The sequence below is a fragment of the Pteropus medius genome, unplaced genomic scaffold (assembly GCF_902729225.1).
Source record: "Pteropus medius unplaced genomic scaffold, Ma_sr-lr_union100, whole genome shotgun sequence".
In the NCBI taxonomy this organism is placed as follows: Eukaryota; Metazoa; Chordata; class Mammalia; order Chiroptera; family Pteropodidae; genus Pteropus; species Pteropus medius.
The window spans coordinates 10,041,241-10,062,038 of record NW_024351730.1 but is presented as its reverse complement, the minus strand read 5'-3'; the positions used below and the strand labels follow the sequence as shown (position 1 = coordinate 10,062,038).

Sequence of the window (20,798 nt, the reverse complement as noted above, 5' to 3'; positions counted from 1 at the left end):
GGTCAGTTATATCACATGTTACTAAGATGTCAAATAGAGAGTATAAAGCAGCCATTAGATTTAGCCACGTCAATAACACTGATAAGTAATGTGAGTGAACAATCTCAGAGTGTAAGGATGAAAGCCTGACTAAAATTGATGGAGAATAAGAAACTTCTAGTTAAAGATGACAGACAATTCAATTAAATTTCATTTTCTCTCAAAACTCCCTTTAAGCTGAAGTAAAAGGATTTGTACAGAAGACATAACTTCACAAGGATAAAGAGAATGGGAGAGGAAACAATTGCAATACAGTTTTAGAACCAGAAAAGCAAAAGGAAGTGTGATAACTGTCTTACAGATCCTAGAATCCCAAGCCAGCTGTGGGAATGCTGAGAAACAAAGTTAGTAGCACTGAAGAACTCCTAAAATGTTCACGAATTGTTTAAGCATTCTTTACTTCTGCAAATAGGAATGATGGTGGGACTAAAAGCAGGACAATTTGTTGCAAGTCTCTTTAAGAGGTGTTTCTACTCCATAGATCGTTTTTCTGATTTTGAAAACCCAGGCAACTACCTCTTCCCTATCACAGCAGAAGACTAGAGATTTATTCTCTAGGAAGAATAAAATAGAGGGGTATAAAACATAGTTAAGAATGGGGGTACCATATTAAAAATAGGGGAATTAAGAACCTAGGCTACTGGATTTTTATGATTTTCAGTCAGTAGTTTAGAAGATTCTTCTCTGGGAATTATGAACAGCCTAAGAAAAGATCTGAAGATAATGACATTAAGAATTCCCCCAAAGAAATATTCTAACCTGATATTCCTACAGTTAAGTTCATAGTCAGCAAGCCCTATCACACAGACTTTCAGTGATCTTCTTAGTATCCCACCCTTAAATATGAACCTGTGACCAGGGATCACTAGACAATTTAGAGGAAAGCCTTGTTGTGAGAGTCCAAGACCATACCAAAAGAGAAAATGCTAAGTTAGGGGAAATTGAGACCAGGTTGGCAGGTAAAAACAGAAACAAAACACAAAACTATCATTTTAAGGATAGACTTATGTTGCCTCAAAAAAAAAAACTTACCTTTCCATGTGTCCTTTGTTGGGCAGTTATTATAGAAGGTACTCAACAAAAATTGACTACAGAAAGATGAAGCCATATCAGAAACAGGGAATGCAACCTCAGTAGAGTCCCGGGAAATCACCAGGTTGGTAATGAATAGTGATCCCAAGATTACAGCTGGTCAGTTATTGAGAGTATCCAGCTCCAATAGGAATAAGTCAGAAGGTGCTGAGAGAAATGGTTGCAAGCAGTGTAAATTGGTAGAATGTGTAATGTGTTTTAAGATATTAAGAATAAATTTAGATAGAGAAGAGTTTGGGGCTCAATCGGTGATAAGTATATAGAAAACTAGGTTAAAATAATTTTTAACTAGGGGAAACTTAGAAAGGGAAAGTAATTTTAGTATACTACATGGCTCAGCTGTGATTTGTATTAACAGAGTAGTAATCATGTTACCTCTGAATATAACCACCTAGTAAAATTATGATGTTGAGAATTTGGGCAAGTGTGCGAAGGTAAGGATGAGGGGAGTCAGAGCTAAATTCTTATTTTTCTTGTGGAATTCAATAGATGTTGCCTAAAAACAACACTACTGAGAGCAAAAGCAAACACTTTTAATAATTACATTGAGACAACTCAAAATGTGACTGTGTAGGCATCTTATCTAAAACAGAAGAAATCAAGTAACAAAGATATTAGGGATAAGGAATTAACTACTAAAAGAAACAGATGAAAGTAGGAAGTGGGGATCAGAGGACTCCTGATTTTTTAGTGTCTTATAAAACTAGATACTTTATGAACATGTACACATTGGTGAAAATACCAAATTTTAAAATAAGAGAATGGAATTAAAGATATTGAAATAGCAGCAGTGTACAACTCACAATCAGTTTTCTTGTGAAAGGAGAAAAGGGGAGCAGCACTTGAAGGGGGTTGAGGTTAAGGAAGTTTTTGTATTTTGTTTTTTTAAGGTAAAATACTAAGATGTTGATCAGAATAATCCAGTCATAGAGGAGAAATTAGTGATGTAGGAATGCAAAACCTCGGGAGGTGACAGTAGATGGGTTTCAGAGAACAAATAGTATGTCATTTGATACTGCACAGTTTATTTTTAATAACTGTTATTTTATGTATAAGGGCTCTTTCCCAAAGTTTGACTGCCAGGCACTGAGATTTACTGTTAATTATGTATAATGTTGCATACTGAATTAAAAACATATCTGCTTCTGTATTTGGTACAGTTTGAATTGTTTATAGTTTCTTAGTTACTAATATCTCCCCATTTGTTTTAAAGCTTGTTTTTAAACTGTTTATAAAAGACACATGCTGCCCTTGCCCTCCATTGTTATAAAATAGTAAAGTGGTGCTTACTCAGCTGGGAATTCCTATCACTGAATGACTTTGAGCTCTGATACTTTATTTAAAGGAGCATTTGATTCCTAGCTGTAACTTGATCTTTTATAATTTAATTTGTGAACTTTAGATTCCAGTGGCTTAACTGATCTTTTCAGACATATTGCATATTATATTAGCCTATTGTAAATATTTAAGAAAAAATACTTAATAAATTAGTCTATATTAGACTAAATACTTGAAATTCCTTGTGGTGTGTAGGGACATCACATGTCTTCTGTAACTGAATTCTTAGAATCCACAGCATGTGCAAGTGTGACTCTGGCTAGTCTTTTTGCACTGAAAGTGTGAATTGTAGGGTAGTCCCCACACAAAACCTTTGGCTGTTTCCCCATTATCACTTTGTTTTGTTAAAATTAATTTGACACCATTTAAAAAAGTCAAGAGGAATCTTCTAACAATTGCTCTAGAGTACTTAGGCCTATTTCACTTCTTTCCTTATCTTTTCCTTAAATATAACATGTCTCTATCAGTTGGCTGGAAAAGTAGAGATAAAATATTGGTCTAGACTGTTAGAGATATAGTCTTATGTTGTTCAGTTAGCTGGACAACAAATGTTTGGAAGACTATTGTTAATAACAATAGTAAAATACCTTAATAAAGCATCAGTCTGTGTCTTCTAAACCATTTTGTGTTCGCTCTTATAGTTCAGTATGGCCCTTCCTATAGTCTAAGCCCTAATTCTTGAGATCCTTTTTTTATTTTCTAGTTTGCTCTGTTTTACCTTTTAATAATTAAAAAATATATATTCAGTGCCAAATAAGGCTTAGATCTGGCCTTTAAACTGAAACTGCTCTTTTTTAATTCACCCAAATTGGCTTTGTTACCTTTGCATTGTTCTTTTTATTGTAGTCGTAGAACCAAACTCTATTATTACTCTGATGATAAGTACATCTTTTGGACCAGAGGGCTGGGCTGTGTGTACTTAGGTGATCTTCTAACTCTAAAATTCTGTAATTCTGTGTTCCATCTGCTGATGTTGACCCAGACACTTAAAATCAGTATTTTATCCTAGTTCTTTTTAGTTTTACCTCTGACTCCCCCACTCATTTTCTTTTAAAAACTCTTAGTCTTTCAGTCTCAATTCTACAGCCATAACCACAATGCACCATCATTTATCAAAGGTTATTGTCTCTTGCTCTCATGAATATACATTTGTAAATGTTAACTATTTTAGAATCTCATGTTCTTCGAACATCTTTAATCTCTGGTTTAATTAGAGTTACACATTAATTTACGCTATTTTCTAAATTTTAAATAAAAATGTAGTTAAAGTAGAATTTTTTTGTGCTTCATAAATGTTAGGATATTAAGATTAAGGTGATTTTCCAATATTTCACTTATGACTGACTATAGGACAAAGTATCATATATAAACAAAACCTTTACACTTTAGATATATTCTATATGGAATATAGAAAGACAAATGTTAGGCTTGTGATTCAGTTTTAAAGCAGTAAATTTTAATTCCTTTAATGTGGGTATGAGACTTTTAATAATAAGGCTTTCTCTACTTGACTTGCTTTCACCCCTCTACCAGTCCTATTCTCACTTTATGCACTAGTGATTAAAACTTTAGTTGTAACATGCCTAGATTCTTCTCTAAAGAAAATGCTAAACCTCTTTAACTTTTACAAATATGGTGCTCCCTCATCTCACAAAGGCCTGTCTGTGCCTTTGCAAAGTGTTCTTTGTATGGCTTATAATCATTTCAACTATTACCTCTTCTGTTCTCTAGTCTATTTCTCAAACTTAAATGGTCATAGAAATCATATGAAGACCTTGTTAAAATATATATTTTGTTTCGGAAGGACTAGAGTGGGGCCCAAGATTCTGTCTTTTAACAAGCTCACAGATGTGTCTGATGCTGATGGTCTCTGGACCACATTTTTAGTAACAACAGTCTAGATAGACTATCTGGCAAACTCATTGTTATCAAGAATATTTCCTCTGACCCCCCTGTATACCATCATTATCCCTTTTACTGTAACTATTTAGGTATGTATCTCCCCATCCAATTCTAGATTTTTACCTATAGGGACTATGTCTTTCATCTTTGTATTCCCAAAGCTTATCATACTACTTAACAGAAAATAGGCTTGCAGCAACCATTTATTGCTGACTAGATGGTATTATTACAGCCTATTTATAGTTACATAGTCTAATATATATAGTGAATGTTAAGCATAGCTTTTTAATTTTTATTATTTTATAGTAGAAAGAAAATGAACCTCAATTTTTTCCCCTGTAGTCCTTTTTTAGAAGGGAAAAAAACCTCAAATGTGCCCCAGCTAAAGCTATTTACTTCAAAATAATGTTCTAGCCTTTAGTACAAAGATATTTTGAAGTCTCTATAACAACATATAGTGTTTCTCAAGATTACTTTGTTTATAGGATGAATTTTTTTGAAAACTAATGACTTTATTTTTCTTTCTACCCAAGGAGAAGTACAAATGTCTACCACAAGACGAAAACGTAATATGTTATGTTGTTTACCGTAAGCTGTAGTAAAATGAGCTCAATTGTTGACAGGTATGTTATTAGAGACTCTTATTTTGAATTATATAAAGCTTTTTGAAAATTCACTATTAGAGTAACGGTCTATATCAAATTGATAAAAGTAGTTTTATGCTTAAGAATAATTACTATTGCATTTAATTTCTGTATTGAGCAAACATAATGTAATAATAAGTAATGTATATTGTCTAGAGCCAAAGTTAACAGTGTTCGTGTTCTAAGTGGGTCTTTGAACTATAAGTTTGAGTGATGTGGTGAGAGCTGCTCTGAAAGAAATTGTGACAATTACAAATGTTTCTTTGGTACCTTCTGGAATCTTCTATCTCTTTATCTCTTGTCCTTTCCCCCCTTACTTATTGGTGCTAACTCCATCTCATTAAGCATGTTAGCATTTGTAACTGTTAAGAGGTGACTATAATTAGGATTTCATTAGCTGAAATTACAATCTTTAAATCTTACTCTTGGGAAAAGGATAAACCACCTGTTTCTTTGATTTTAAAACTTTTTTTTTTTTTTTTTTGCATTTTAACATCTCTGACAGTGGGATTCATCTTAAAATTGGCTTATTATAGTTTAATTGGTAACATTTTTTTTTCTTAGCGGCACATAAAATATACTGACAAGTCTCATTGTTATGGTGTCTTAAACTTGATGAAATACAGAAACATTTTTAAGCTCCTACTCTTTAACCTCACAATCTATGAGATTTTACAGGTATGGGAACTATAGGTCAGAGAGGTTGATAATGTGTTTAAGGTCACACAGTAAGTAATGAGTTGGAATTATGACCTGTGTTGGTCAGTCTGACACTAAAGTTTCCGTGCTTTTATTGTAGTGTACTGTGTGATTCTTTCAGGGGTATTCTTTAAGAGTTTTGTAGCTGGAGTTACATATAGAAGTGACTTTTGACGGCTGGGGGCAGCTCTTCTCCCTTTCCTATGAGATAAACAGTGAAGATACATAATATATTAATTAAGTTCTTAAGACCTGAGGGGCAAGGAGTTTCCTTAGAGAGGCCTGCTTATACCACTGCCATTGATTTGGGCTATGCCATAGTTTCAGGTGGGATCTATGTGTAGTCCTCTCCACAGAAAGGATTTTTCTTCACTGCATCTGAGAAATTAAATGTGATTTGGGCATTATACTTCTGAATGATTGCCAATTCCCATTCTAAACAATAAGACATCTAGTTATGACATCTCTATGTTCAGACTTAAAGCAGTGATTCTTAATATGAGCTCATTATCTCTCCGAGTATGGGAAAAGTTATGAACTCTCTCCTCAATAAAATGCATATACATACCAAAGTTTTCATAAATTTTAGTGTGTACTTAGAACTCCAAAAGTCCATACATGGACCTCTATGATGCAAAATTTACAGATAATCTCAGTAATGGGTCCACCAGGTACTTCATAAGCCTTTATAAGCCACAGACTGATAGTGAATACGTGTAAAATCTCATAAATCACCTGAAACTTCTTAATATCGCTCCTCAGGTTAAGGGGTTAGCCACCGATGCTCTTGATTTCATTTGCTAGAATGTTCTTACCTAGGTCTTCCCCAAATCAACCTTTTCTTGTTACTTAGATCTTAGCTCAAATGTCGCCCCCTCAACAAGTCCTTCCCTAACCACTCAGAGCAGAGTAACCACCCCACAACTAAAACATTACTCCTTTTTTTAAAAAATAAAACTTATTGTATATTTTTGCGTTGATTTATTTCTTTCTGCTAGAAAATAAACTGTAGGAGAGCAGTGGCCTATATGTCTGGTTAACTGCTCTGTAACCATCCCCAGAACAGAGCCTGGCATATGAGTGCTAATAAACTATGCTATTATAATTAAAAATAGCTTCAAGTGAGAATCATTTTATATAATAGCAAAAAGATTGACTTTTTATAGGTTTCACGGTCACTAAAAGTTTGAAACAAGATATCTAACTTCTGATTAAATTAAATTCTAATTTAATGTGTTATGTATATATTACAGCTAAAGTAAGCAGTTTTAAAATCCACATTTGTAATAAACTTTTAAAATATAACAAAAAACAACTAAACTTTAATTTTATAATATTTATTAGAAAACAGGTTAGTGTTATGAGTTTGAATTTAAGCATTCACTACAAAAACTCTAGGATATAACTGATTTGATTCACATGTCATTTTAGTATTGCTGTTGCTTGTGGAGTTGGCTCTTATTTTCTCTATTCACTTTCTTTTTTCTTTTAGAGATGATGGTAGTATTTTTGATGGGTTGGTGGAAGAAGATGACAAGGACAAAGCAAAAAGGTAGTTCAATTTAAGACGTAAAATAGTAAATAGATGAATAATAAGTAATTGTAATAGTAACAAATAGTAAATCAGTGATTTCCAAAAGCTATCTGCCCTAAGAACTTAGATATAGTAGTCAGGTGGAAGAGCTTAGAATATCAGTATGCAGTTAATAAATAAAATGATCCTGTAAATGTGCCCATCTGATCAAGTCATATTATGGGTACATAGTATTTACGTGATGTCACTGGAGATGTTAATCTTCATTACTTAGCTGAGGTTAGGGTTTGCCTGGATTCACCATTGTAGTTACTGTTTTTCCCTTAACCTACTCTAGTCTTTGGAGGCAAGTTATTAACTGTAGCCCACCTTCAGAGTAGGGATGGGGGTACTTAAGCTCCAACTCTACACATATTTGGAATTCTGTAAAAAAATTGTCTCTCCCATTTATTTATATCTCTATGGATTCATTTATTTTATACTTTGGGCTGTACTTCGGTGTCATTTATCTTGTTGCTCAAATTGTTTCAACTTTGGTCATTGGGAGGTCTTTCAGGGTTGGCTTCTGTGTCCTTTGACATGCCTCCAGTCTCCAGTAGAAGGGAAAGTAGATGATAGAGGGAGGGAAGAATTGTTAGAGTGGTGTTATCAAGTAGGTGAGGGAATGAGATTTAGAACCATGATGGTGATGGTGAGGGCCTTGACCTTAAATAGGAGCCTTGGCAGCTAATTATAGTATTAGGGGGGAGGGTTCAGATAGCACTACAGCCAAGTTTGTAGTCATTCAGAGTGAGCAATAAATACTTTGTTTTTTTCTCACCACATTGAACTATCTGGGTACATAGACAGTGGTAGAGAGTATTGTAGTATTACTCACAGATACAAAAGATAAACGTAATAAGTGATAGTTCTTAAAGGTCTATATTTAGCAAAATAAAAGGAACTGGGATAAGAAAAGTATTCATAACCACATAAATTGCTAAATGCTTTAACAAATTATTAAAATTAAGAAGATTTTGAGGAAAGCTGTGCAACTTTATTCAAGGAAATAGGACACTCCCTGTCTTCAGTCTAGTGGAGGAAAGTTCATATAAAATACTTCAGAGTAGAAATAAAGTCTCTAAGATGGGAATAATCAATCTTGCCTGAATTAAGAGGCAGAACTCTAAGGAATTGACTTGGACAGTCTTAACGACCAAGTTTATAGATGGATAAAGTGAGCTAAGGGTGTTCTGTTTGCAAAGACTCTGAAGGTCTGATCGTGTTTTTAGGGAACCAGTAGTACTGTTGCTGTGGAAAACCCTGGAGAAAGAGAAGGACCCTCTTAATGATACTGTCAGAGTTAAACGGACCACATTGAACTCTGACTGAAAACAATGAGTTAAAGACCTTAGTGTTGAACCCAGAACAAAGGGAGTTTTGTACCTATCTGAGAAATTAAACATCTGTGACCTGTTATCAGTGAAGTCATTCCAAGGGCTATGTATGTCCAACCTGAATGTGATATGGAAATAAAGTTTTCATAAATTGATGTGATCCAGTGGTAGAGTTGGTAACGATATTTGATTTCTATTATTTTCTTCCCCTGGAATCAAAATGCCTGATTTGAATTATTACTTCCTAGTAGCTATATGACTCTAGGCATATTTTTTATGCCTGAGTTGTCATACCTGTAAAATGAAAAAAAAATAATAATAATGATAAAGTCTACCTCTTAGGAATTAAATGAGATTTCATAAAAATTTACTAGTGCTTGGCAAATAAGTATACAACAAATATTTGCTATTTTTACCCCCTATCCAGGTGTTCAGATATTTCATATATGCTAATTCTCAGATGCTTATTTTTTATTTACTCTTTTCTAGAGGAATATAACTAGATACATAGATCTAATGCTTCTTGTGTATGTCCTTTAAAATGTCAGGCCATTTCACCAGACCTAAATTCTCCCCAACCATCTGTCCACCAAAACCCGTATCACACGTTATATTTCACACTAACAAATCACATTATCAGTAACTTGGGAATCATCTCAGATTTCTCTTTTGCTTCTCCACTCCAAACCAAATCTGATTTACTAAGAATGATAGTTCTGCCTCTTAATCCTCGAACCCACATTGCTTTGTTAACACTGCCACTGCCATGGTTTATAGGCTAGGATATTGCAGTTGCTTCTTAAATGGTCATCTGACTTTCAGTCTTGTTTGGCATACAGTAAGTTTTTAGTATTATTTGCTAAATGAATTTGTTTTGCCAAGCATTGAGCCTTTCATCAGTCCTATGCCAGCGCGGTCTTATTAACAAGCAGTTCTGTTCATGTCATTTCTTTTCTTAAAGCCTTTCAGTGCCTTCCCATGGCTTTCGGGGTTAAAATTCTTTAATGTAGCATAAAAACTTCATCCTTTTTTTTTTTTTTTCAGTACTTATTATTCTCACCTACCCCCTAACTCCAGAGTACTTGGGCACTGTACACTTGGGCTTATATACTAGCCACATTCACCATGCTGAACCGCTTGTGACAGGTTTTCATCTTTGTACAAGTTTTCTATGCCTAGAATGCCCTGCACGTACCCTATTACCATCCATTTCTCACACAGTCTCCATGACTCTACTCAGTACGCTAGAATGCCATCCCTGGTTCCCCTGAATTTCCACAGGAATTAGGTAAATTTCTTGAAAGGTCTTGTCTTTCTCTAGTATCCTTAGCCCTTATTAACATAGTCTCTATCATTATAGCAAGTACCCACTATTTGATAAGGGAATCAGTAAATATCTATCATGTTTCTTAAGGGATTTATACATTTGTATTTTTTCCTAGTACTAATATAGAATAAATACTTGTTCTTTACAGAAAAGCAAATAAATAGAATAAAATTACCCTCTGACCTTTTGGGAAAGAGGTATACTTTGCTTAAACAAAAACAATTCTAAAATCTGACTTCACAAAGCAGATAATTAGAGATATAGAATGGTTAATTGCCCTATAAATAATTGTACTGTTTTTACTTGTCTCAGAGAGGTCTTAGTGCAGCTGTTTGTTTACTGGTTACTGTATCACATAGAATATAGTAATTATTCATTTAGCACATAGATTTTGAATGCTTACTGTATGTTAGATTTATGCTTACATGCTGAGAGTAAAAAATTTGAGATTTAGTATCAAGGAACCCACAGCCTAATGGAGGGACAGATATGGAAACATTATTTAGCTCTGTGTTGGAGGCTAGGATATAGAATTAAAAAGGAAGAAGATGTGGGTAAGCTTGAGGGTAGGGAGATTCTCATTTTTAGATTTCTGTTTGTAATTTAAAACTTACAGCAAATGGATAACTTTTTCTTACTCAATAATTTTTAACAATTTGTGTATGTACATTTTATGTAGTTTTGCAAAATGTATCTTGGTAATATTCATAATAACCTTATGAAGGAAATACAAATTCTTGGTAAATATTAGATTAAATAAAACTTGAGATTTTTAATGCAGTTTGTCTTTTTGGCGTTTTCATAAAAACATGTATGCCAGATGCTTAATTTGTAGAATTTTCTTTAATGATAAACTGGGAAGAAAAGTTATTGCCCAGATTAACTGTATATTACTGGTAAACTAGGAGATAAATATTTATTACCACCTACATTGACAAAAGTACTTACTGTGTGGTTGTATCCAAATTGAGCATTATATTAAACTATTTGTTTAATTAAATAGATTGAAAACTACTTCTTTTTTTATTTCATCAGAGTATCTAGAAACAAATCTGAGAAGAAACGTAGAGATCAATTTAATGTTCTCATTAAAGAGCTGGGATCCATGCTTCCTGGTAATGCTAGAAAGATGGACAAATCTACCGTTCTGCAGAAGAGCATTGATTTTTTACGAAAACATAAAGGTAAATTTTTAACTTTGTAAAATGGATTTTTTAAAAAATAAGACTCTCTATTAAAGCATAATGTGATAGAATCTTGGCGGTGATGGTTAGGATTGGATGCTTCCTAACCTTTTTTAAGAGAAAGAAATCAGTTGCTTTTTAAAAGACTTCCTGGTATGTTCTTTCTTTCATTCAACAGACATTTATTTAGTGCCTGCTATATCCTAGATTCTTGTGGTGCAGGGTAACAGTCCTGGCCCTCAATTAACTCAAGCCAAGAGAAACAAACAAGCTAATTACAGTGCAAATAATATAAGGGGTAATGTGCTTGTAAACCTTAAACTTGCTATGAGAATACAGGAAAGAATGCAGGGAAGGCTTAAAAATAGTTGATTTTTCAACAGAGTCTTCTTTTTAGATTTAGTAAGAAAAACAGCATTTCACATGGAGAAAATAGCATGTGCAAAAGAGAAGCAGAGAAAGTTCATTGTAACTAGAGCATAGTTTGAGTTGGAAAGTTATGGGCATATTTGAAAGACAGGTAGGAGCCAGATAGTGAGGGCCTTATATGTCATTTTTAAAAAGATTGTTTCAGTATATATCTAGGAAATAAACATTATCTTTAAAATTGATTGTTTCTTAATCAGAAAATTACTTTGACTAAAGACGTCATGAAAAGAAATTTTAAGGAATATTATTTTGGTAACAGATAATAGATGGAAAACTTGTGAAAGGATATTTCCTTTTTCAGATGCAAAATAAACTGCAAAACTTCATTCAGTGGTACACGACTAGCCTGATTTATGCTCCACCACTTGAAATTATTTTTGTCCATTGCACTAATGCCATTACCCCCCATCTCCTCTGCCACCAATAAAGCAGTAGTTTTTTCTTATACCTCATCCTCTTCTATATGTCTGAAACACTGGAAAATTTAATGCATCCTCCACTGGCTTTCTTTCCCCTTGGCCTCTGTTATAATGCACTTCATTCACTTACTCCTTCCTTACTGAAACTACTTCTTCGTCCTCTAAATGTAACATTTCTCAAGATCTTATCTTTTATTCTCTTGCCTTCTCTACGCTCATTCCCTTTGTTATCTCATTTAATAACTTCAACTGTTTTCTCTATTAAACTACTAAATTTGTGTTTTGAGATGCAAGCTTTTCAGTCTTTTATTTCCAGATAACTTCTGGATCTTTCTATTGCATATCCTCAAACTCAGTGCATCCAGAAATGAATTCATTTTCTTTTTCTCTAGTCACCTCTTTGTCTCAGCTTTCCTTTTTATATTTTTATACCACCAATTTTTCAGTCTCCTAGGACTCAAACCTGAAAAGACTTGGATTTTTTTTGTCTTCCTTAGTACTGTATCATAGTCAGATTCTCTTGATTCTTCTCTAAATATGTCAACATTGTCTTCATTTTTATTGCCACTATTGTCATTATGTTTTACCTCTACATATAACATTCTCACTACCTTAGCGTCCCTTATTAGGTAACACACTCAGCCCCTCAGACATTGTAAGAGTTCAATAAATGATTGTTGAATGAAATGAAATAATATGCATCCTTTTCCCCCTGACAGTTGAGGATTAATTTTGGCATTTAGTAGGTTGGGTTTTTGTTTTTGTTTTCAACATTGGCTATAATTCTCACAAAAATAAAATCTACCTGAAATTGAAAGGGAATTCTTAATATAATTATAATTATAAAATAAGCCTGTGTCAACTACACTTGATGGGATTTGTTTGTGGGTTTTAATCTTTTTTTCCTGAATGTATATAATTGATGTACATTTGAAAAGTATGACTATTCCACAATTAGTAGCTAGACTTTTTAGTTACTTTTCATTATGCTAGTACAGGCATTTTTAATATGGTAAATTTGGGGTGACACTGCTACATTTATGTAACTGGTAATAGAAAAAAACAACTTAGTTCATACTTTTTACTGCAAAGTAGCGCATATTTTATGGAGTAAAATCTATGATGTAGATTTTTATTTTTCCTGCAGTTAAAAATGAAAATGTCTGCAGTTGAAAATGGAAAAACATTTGTCACTTGAATGGTTCATGTCTGATCATTTATGAATAGCTTTCTCATAACTAAATCCATTAGTAAGTAGTACATTGCAAAGTAAACTTAATAATGTTGTTAAAATGTGTATCCTAACCCAGAGATCTCCATTTTTTGACCAGCTGTCTGCCACTAAGAATATGCAAGGAGACACTAAGCAAAATCACTCTGGGATTATTACTATAAAGTTTTTGCCCCAAATCTTAATTTAGTCTCCATGATTAATTAAGAATAGAGCACCTCAGACTGGGAGATACCTTTCTGCCTGGCAGTAGGCAAGCAGTCCTAAAATCCTCTTTGTTAGAAACAGACTTAATGACCTCCTTGGCTTCTTTCCTCCAGGCTTATGTCCTTATGTCTGCTCTATGTTCTACCACTTGAAGGGCAAGGAAAACAAGAGGAAAAAGAATGTCTTCCTAATGCTTAATCTGATCCGCTTGTTCTGATTCTTGTTAGTTATTGTGTCAAGCAGGAAGGAAATCTCAGGCCTTGCAGTAACACAGGCTGTCACAGCTCCCTAGAGAAAAACCAAAGAGATTAGTATTTCCAAGAGACCAAATACAAGAAGATAACTTGCCACATTAACTTAAATATTTCATGATTCCTAAACCTGGACCTCTTGATACCTACCTAGACCAATATATGTTATTGCCTATGGTTCTCATCTTAGAGTGGAAAGAGAGAAGGCAACTTGTAGGATTTTTGTACTGCCCTAGGCACCCACCATGTAATTGGACTATGCCACTAATGTGTCAAATAATCTGTTTACAGAAATCACTGCACAGTCAGATGCTAGTGAAATTCGACAGGACTGGAAACCTACATTCCTTAGTAATGAAGAGTTTACACAATTAATGTTAGAGGTATGTCCAGATTTAATTTTTGGAAAGTTTTACTTTTCTCAAAAAATAATTCATAAGGGTAACATTTTAATATAATTTTAACAATATTTAATGTTGAAAAGTTTTAATTCAGTGTAAATCAGTAAACTATATCTTCAATTAAAATTAATCGATGTAAATATTGCAAGCAAATAGTACTATGTGGTAAATGAATGCCAAATTTTCTTATTTTTAGTATTATCTGAATTTTTGAGAGGTTTAATAAAAGTCAGAAAACTATAGCTACCAAGTTCTTTACCTGAGACCACACTACCAAAATTCAAATGACTAATATATATTATTCATCACATATTAAATATTATTATGAAGTGTATCCTATTAGACAATAGGATTTTTTAAATACATGAAAACCTACCTAAAAACAACATAAAATGATAATAAATAGGTTGAAAATATAAAACAAATGAAATATACGTTGAAAGGCAACTCTTAATTTAAGTAGAAACTTTTGAAAGGAAATCGTAAATGTTCTTCTGCGACAAACTTATTTTTGAAAACAGCATATTTGCTTATAATTGCAAAATTTCATACTTCATATAGTAATTATAAAATCCACAAAAATCGCTCATACCTATCAAACTTTTATACTTCTAATTGTTTCCTATGTAGAATAATATACATATCATCTGTTCACACAAAGTACAGAGTTCAGTATCAAGTTTCTTTGAAAACTTACAGTAAGTAGAAAACTTGGCAGTAACAGTTAAGGACAAGAAAAACAGATACATAGCCGAAAGTAGACATGGAGTAGAAGAAAGCAATTGGGGTGGGGCTGAAGATTTTGTTATATAATGTACACCTTTCATCGTTTTTGTTCGAGTCTATTTTTTAAGCATTTATCTGTGTTGTGTATGTATATGTAATGGACATGTCTTAAGTGTCTTTTATGTTGACTAAAGTCTGAAGTAACAGTATATGCAAATATATGAGTTTTTTCCATTTATACTTTGGATGGAACAGTTAATTGTTAGATTAATTCTTTATAGAGCAGAAATGTTACCATATTAAATGTTACTATATACAAATGTGTTGGAATATAAATATGTTGTATATATTTAAACATATACTTAAAATCTGAAAAATAACTGAGCATGTTTCACATATTAACTCAGTAAATCCTCAGTAATCTTATGAAGTAGACACTATTAGTATCCTGTTCTTATTTCCAGAGGAGGAAGTCAAGGAACAAAGGTATTATGAAATTTGACTAAAGTAATTTCAGTAACTTAGCTGGGATTCATTGCAGGTAGACTAGCCTCTGATCCATGGCCTCAGCCCCTGTGTATGCTCCTACTGCTCATGAAACAACTTTTTAGTGAAAGCTAGTCATGGCACAGAACTTGTAGCTTAGTAACCAGCAATTAGCTCTTTAAATTAAGTGGACACTTAAGTTATAAACCAAATAATAGTTTCTGATTTTGTTGTTTTTTCTAAGAAGTAGTTTGACATTGTCTAAAATTATCTCTTTAGATATGTTTATGAAAGGTGCATGCACACAGCTAATGTTTACAACAGAGAAAGGAAAGAAATAACAACTCATTTAATTTCTCTAATTTTATGATTATATTCTCAGTGAAATTGTTTAATAAGATTGTTAATCATTGACTACTTACCTTGCTTTATTGGTGTGAAAAATTTCTTATAAATTCATAAATTGGTATATCTACACTCATATATTAATAACCTTAATGAAGATAAATGACCTGTTCACTAATAAGCTGAACAGAAAAGCATTGTCTTCAGATTTTTCTTCACAATGGACAGATCTTTATTAATTGCCAGAGACATATGTAGTACATATGTAGATAAGTATTTTAAAAAGTCAACGATTTTAGAGATTATAACATTATATATAATATTCAGCAGAGAAAACAAGTGTATTTAAAGTTTTTAAGTGTAAATTAGTTGTCATGATTATCCTCACAGCTTTTAGGATTACATTCCTGAAAGGTGTTATATTTATTTATTTTTAGTATGTCAAGTGTATTTGTTATTTTCATTACTTACAACAACAAGTAAAGATTGAAGGATGTATATAAATGTTTGTATATATTGCAATGTGGGTCCAGTTAACCTAGTTTGTTACTGTTGGCTAGTCATGTTGATCAGATTACAGATAGGAAGTCCAGATACCATTTTCAACAAAATTTCAGGTGTAGCCTATATTTTGGAATGTTAGAGCTGCTAGTAGGAAGAGATTAGATCATTCACCACAGCCTCTTTATTTTATAACTTGTCCAAGGTTAGGTAGCTAATTAATGGAAGAACTGAGACTGAGGTCTTAAAATTTACTTCTAACTTATTATGTGTTAGCTATCGCTCTCCATTCCTCCATTGCCATATCTCCCTCCCTCTGTTGTCTCTCTTGTCTGAGGAATATTCCTTGCTACCCTTGAGGAGATAGAATAGTCAAGGAAATCAGGGCAATTTTGCCTGACCAGATCTTTGTGCAAAGTCATCTTTATGTGAAGTCATTTCTTAGTATATAGTTTTTTCCCTTGGCAGCTGGCAATTCTCTCCAGTAATCTGGAAGGGAAGTGCTAGTACCATGTCAGCCTCATCTTAGATATAGATCCACAAGGAGATTCTGTCCCCTTCCATTCCAGTCTTCCCCACATTAAACAAACTCACTAACAATAAAGATTTACATTGTGGGTCAAGTAAATCAAATAGAAAGACAGGGAGTTTTAACTAATGATCCCTCTCCTTATGTCGTACAATGTGGAAAAGAGATAAGCGTCACAGTTTTCAGTTTTGAGGTGAGGATATCCTTCTCTGTCTTGCTCCCTGTTCTGCATCTCTCTGGGCTTCCTCCTCAAGGCCCTCTTCAAGGGCCCTTTAGTTTTTGGTGTACTCACCTACCTGTTTGTTATATTGCATCCCTCCCCTCAAAAAAAGTTGGGCCTTGGATCCTTATTTGTCTTGACACTTGGCAAGATGCTGGTGGAAAGTTTTCTCTTTAATCTTTGCCTGCTTTGAAAGAGGAAGGGGCAGGCTCTGCTTCTAGGAGTGGGATTATCATTAAGAGTTGTGATTTCAGTTCATTCTCTTCACAGAAGAAAGTTGTACTACAACTCCTAGCAAATATCCTAAGAGCAAATACAGATCATCATAGTAAATATTAATTTGCTTTTAAAGATAACACAATCTAGCTTCACATGAGAAAAGCTAGTTCTTAACATCATTTTGACCTTATTCCTTGTGAAATAACACTGGCATTATTGTACTAAAGTATTTTTGTAAAAATAATTTCATGAATTTACTTAAATTAGAAGGTTTTCATCCCTTCCTTCTACATTACCCAAGAATGAGTTTGTCTCAGCCATTCTAGAAGATAGGCATCCACTCAAAATAAGTTCTTTCTCATATCCAAATCTCTCTCCAATATACTTCAACAATTACTTAGAATTAGAGGGAGGTCGCTCTAACTCCCAGGTTCATAAATTATGTAGAAGTATTTTCTTTCTGCTGTTTGCTACATATGTTAGGTGCTGCAGATACAGTGTTGAAGAAGATACATATGATTCTTACTAGAGATTGCTATCCCTTGAGCGAGCCCTATAATTAAATAAGAAATCTGAATTTAATGTGATAACTGTTTTGATAGGGGAAAAGGAACTCCTCTTGGTATATCGTTTCTGATGTATATCTTCATCATCTTTTCCACTGGATCTTCCTTTCTCTCAGCCTGCAAGTATACTTGTTACTTTTTTTAAAAATGCCTCCATTGACCTTAAAACTTCCATTTCTCCTTTCTTTAGTTCTAAAGTTCTTGAAAGAGTGGTTTATAATATTCTGATCATCTACTCATCTATAATCTCATTATAGTCTGACTCACTTTCCTTATTGACATAACTCTTTTGAAAGTCACCAGATTCATTTCTCATTTTTTCATTCCTTATCCTGTTTGATCTCATTTTACTCTGAACCATCCCTCTTCCTTCTCAGGCCTTTTCATTCTCTCCTATTGAATTCTTCTGGCTCCTCTGTCATTCTCTCTAGTATTTTTCTTTCTCTTTATCTCCACATGTAGATAATGTTCCAAGGATTTTTATGGTATGCACATCTTCTGCAAACTCATTTCTTCAGGTGTCATTTCTTTGCCTAAGATTCTCTAGATGGGGTAAAGGCGGTTAAATTTAGGGTGAGGGTAAAGTGGGTAAAGAGGATCAAATATATGGTAGCTGAAGGAAACTGGACTTCGGGTGGTAAACACACAATAGAATATACAGATGTCAAATAATAATGTAGACCTGAAAATTATATAATGTATTAACTAATGTTACCCCAATAAACTTAATTAAAATTTTTTAAAAATACATTAAAAAAAAGAAAAGAACTTTGTAATATATAAAGTACAAGATTGCTTTATTATTAAGTATTGTATCCCCTGTACTGGCTTCTCTCCTAAACTCTTAGCTTTGCATTTCTTACTGCTTCCCTAAGTCCTTTCTTCTCTGTTCTTACTGCTCCTAATTTCATTCAGATTCTCATTAACTTCCCTGACTGTTCCAGAAGCTGCTGAGATTTTTCTAACTTAATTCTCTTTTTTCTCTAAATTTGTTTTACATACTGCTTCCATACTACTTTGGAACAAAGTTCTACTGTCTTAACCTGGTATTCAAGGCCTTTCATGATCTGACCTCAGCTTACGTATTCATCTTTATTTTCCTTTCACTTTTTTCCCCATGTATCTCTCTACGCTTCAGTCATACGCCTCTCTGTTAATTTATCCAAAAGGTGATAATGTGTTCTTTTGTGTGCCGAAGACATTTTACTGATGGCATGTATGCTTTGGAAATATTAGCATCTTCAAATAAAGCCATATTCATATGATAAAGATAAAGGTAAAATGTGTATGATAAAAGTAGAACATTAAGTCTGTCTTTTAGAAACAAGCTGTTTAATAGATGGCCATAGAGTGATTCTTTTTCCCCAGGAGCATTTAAAAATGCACAAAGGTCTATATGCTACAGTATTGTAGAGGAGAAAAGCTAGCAATTCAACAGTGCTCTGGAAATATCCACTTTAATTCCTTTGTCATTTAGTAAGTTAGATTTTTATTTCTGTCATGTGAAAATACCTTTTTCTTTTCATTTAACTGACCATTATGTTTAATTTCAGGCTCTTGATGGTTTTTTTTTAGCAATCATGACAGATGGAAATATAATATATGTGTCTGAGAGTGTAACTTCATTACTTGAACATTTACCAGTAAGTATAAAAATCTTGTGCCTTCTTTCTTAATGTCTGTTTTAAATGTTCCGAAGCACTAGGAAGTTTACCTCCAGAGCAGTGTTGTACAGTGAGTAGAGTGGGGAGGAAAGCTCTAAATAGGTCTATGTTTTCTCAGGTCAATCATGACTCCCTAATCTGTAGTAACTAAATATTCAGTGACCGCTTTATCTAACCTCTGTTCTTACTGCTCCCTTTTTTCTAATGCTGACTTTTTAGTGTTTCCTTTTTAATCAGCCTGGTGACGATGTTGCTGAATCACTGAGAATATCTGGAAAATCATTAAATTTCTGTGGAGATGCTTGTTGCAGCTAGAACAACTCACAGTTTTCTCAAAAGAATGACTTATAAGGACACACGGGAAAAAAAGGATACAGAACTTTTGTGCTCTCTGGCTTGAATTGATAACGTGATAATGGCCATATTCAGTTTGTTATCAATATGACAGAAAGGATACAGAATTAGAATTATATGTTATAATTTTGATTAGGATGATGAATACCTTAATTATGTGTGTTGTTTTACTCTACGTAATTTATTGAACATCTCCTGTGTGCCAGACACTATGCTAGGAGCTCTGCTTCAATTAACAATTTTTATGAATTCAGAGTTTTTATTTAATATATAATGTTCTTATCTAAGATGTGGTTTATGGTATAAATACTCTAAAGGACTTAAAAATAACACTTAAAATGCCTGCCTCTTGAAAATTTATAATACAAAGTAACTTGTTTTATAAAGGTCTCTTTCAAGAGAATTGAAAAGCAATATTTTCCTCCCTTTGATTACTCTGCCACTTCATACTTTGTATAGAGAACGGACTCTGCATTTAAAAGGCCAAATTCTAAAAGGATAATTTCTTACTGAAAGCCAGGTGGTAAATAATTTGGTAATTTCTTTGGCTCACAGAGAAAATGACTTGGCTTTACTGCTTTTCTAGGGACTTCCTTTAACAGTAAGCTCAAATAGTAGGTGATTAGCCCAACATATAAAAATTGTTTGAGAGTAAACAAAGAGATTATAGCAACATTTAAGTAAACTAATGTGGGCAGAGAAAAGGACAGACTATTAACTGAATTTTCTGGGCAACTCTTTAAGGAATATGTTTACATATTGAAAAAAGCTAGGAAAAGAAACCCATTATAGGATTAACATACGATTAAGATAAGATTAAATAATTTAAGTAAAAGTGTAATTATAAGGTTTTAAACAATATACAGTTGTATTGGTTTTTTTTTCAGTTGTGTATTTATAGAAACTAATTTTTTAATTAAAAAAATTTTTTTTAAAATTTAGTTGTAATCAAAGCATCATTTGCAGTATGGTCACACTTTTTAAAAGCCTGCTGCTTGGGCACTTTATTTGAATGCCATTCAGAATTAGATGCCCTTCCTCTCTATTCTGTTACCTTATATATACTGCCATCATGACAGTACATACAGTGAATTGTAATTTTTTTGTTTATTTGG

General features: G+C 33.3%; 1 protein-coding gene across 9 annotated transcripts in view; it reads left to right on the top strand.

Annotated features, from left to right (window-relative positions):
- Positions 1-20,798, top strand: part of CLOCK (clock circadian regulator) — a 105,498-nt gene that overhangs the window by 44,276 nt on the left and 40,424 nt on the right. For 6 of the 9 annotated variants that reach the window (XM_039845244.1, XM_039845247.1, XM_039845246.1 and 3 more), the window contains 5 exons: positions 4,905-4,994; positions 7,207-7,266; positions 10,987-11,135; positions 13,964-14,055; positions 19,219-19,308. In XM_039845244.1, the coding sequence (XP_039701178.1) occupies positions 4,948-4,994; positions 7,207-7,266; positions 10,987-11,135; positions 13,964-14,055; positions 19,219-19,308 (438 nt within the window). In that variant the 5' untranslated portion in view covers positions 4,905-4,947. The remainder of the gene's footprint in view (positions 1-4,904; positions 4,995-7,206; positions 7,267-10,986; positions 11,136-13,963; positions 14,056-19,218; positions 19,309-20,798) is intronic. The other 3 variants (XM_039845251.1, XM_039845250.1, XM_039845249.1) reach the window with 1 other exon arrangement.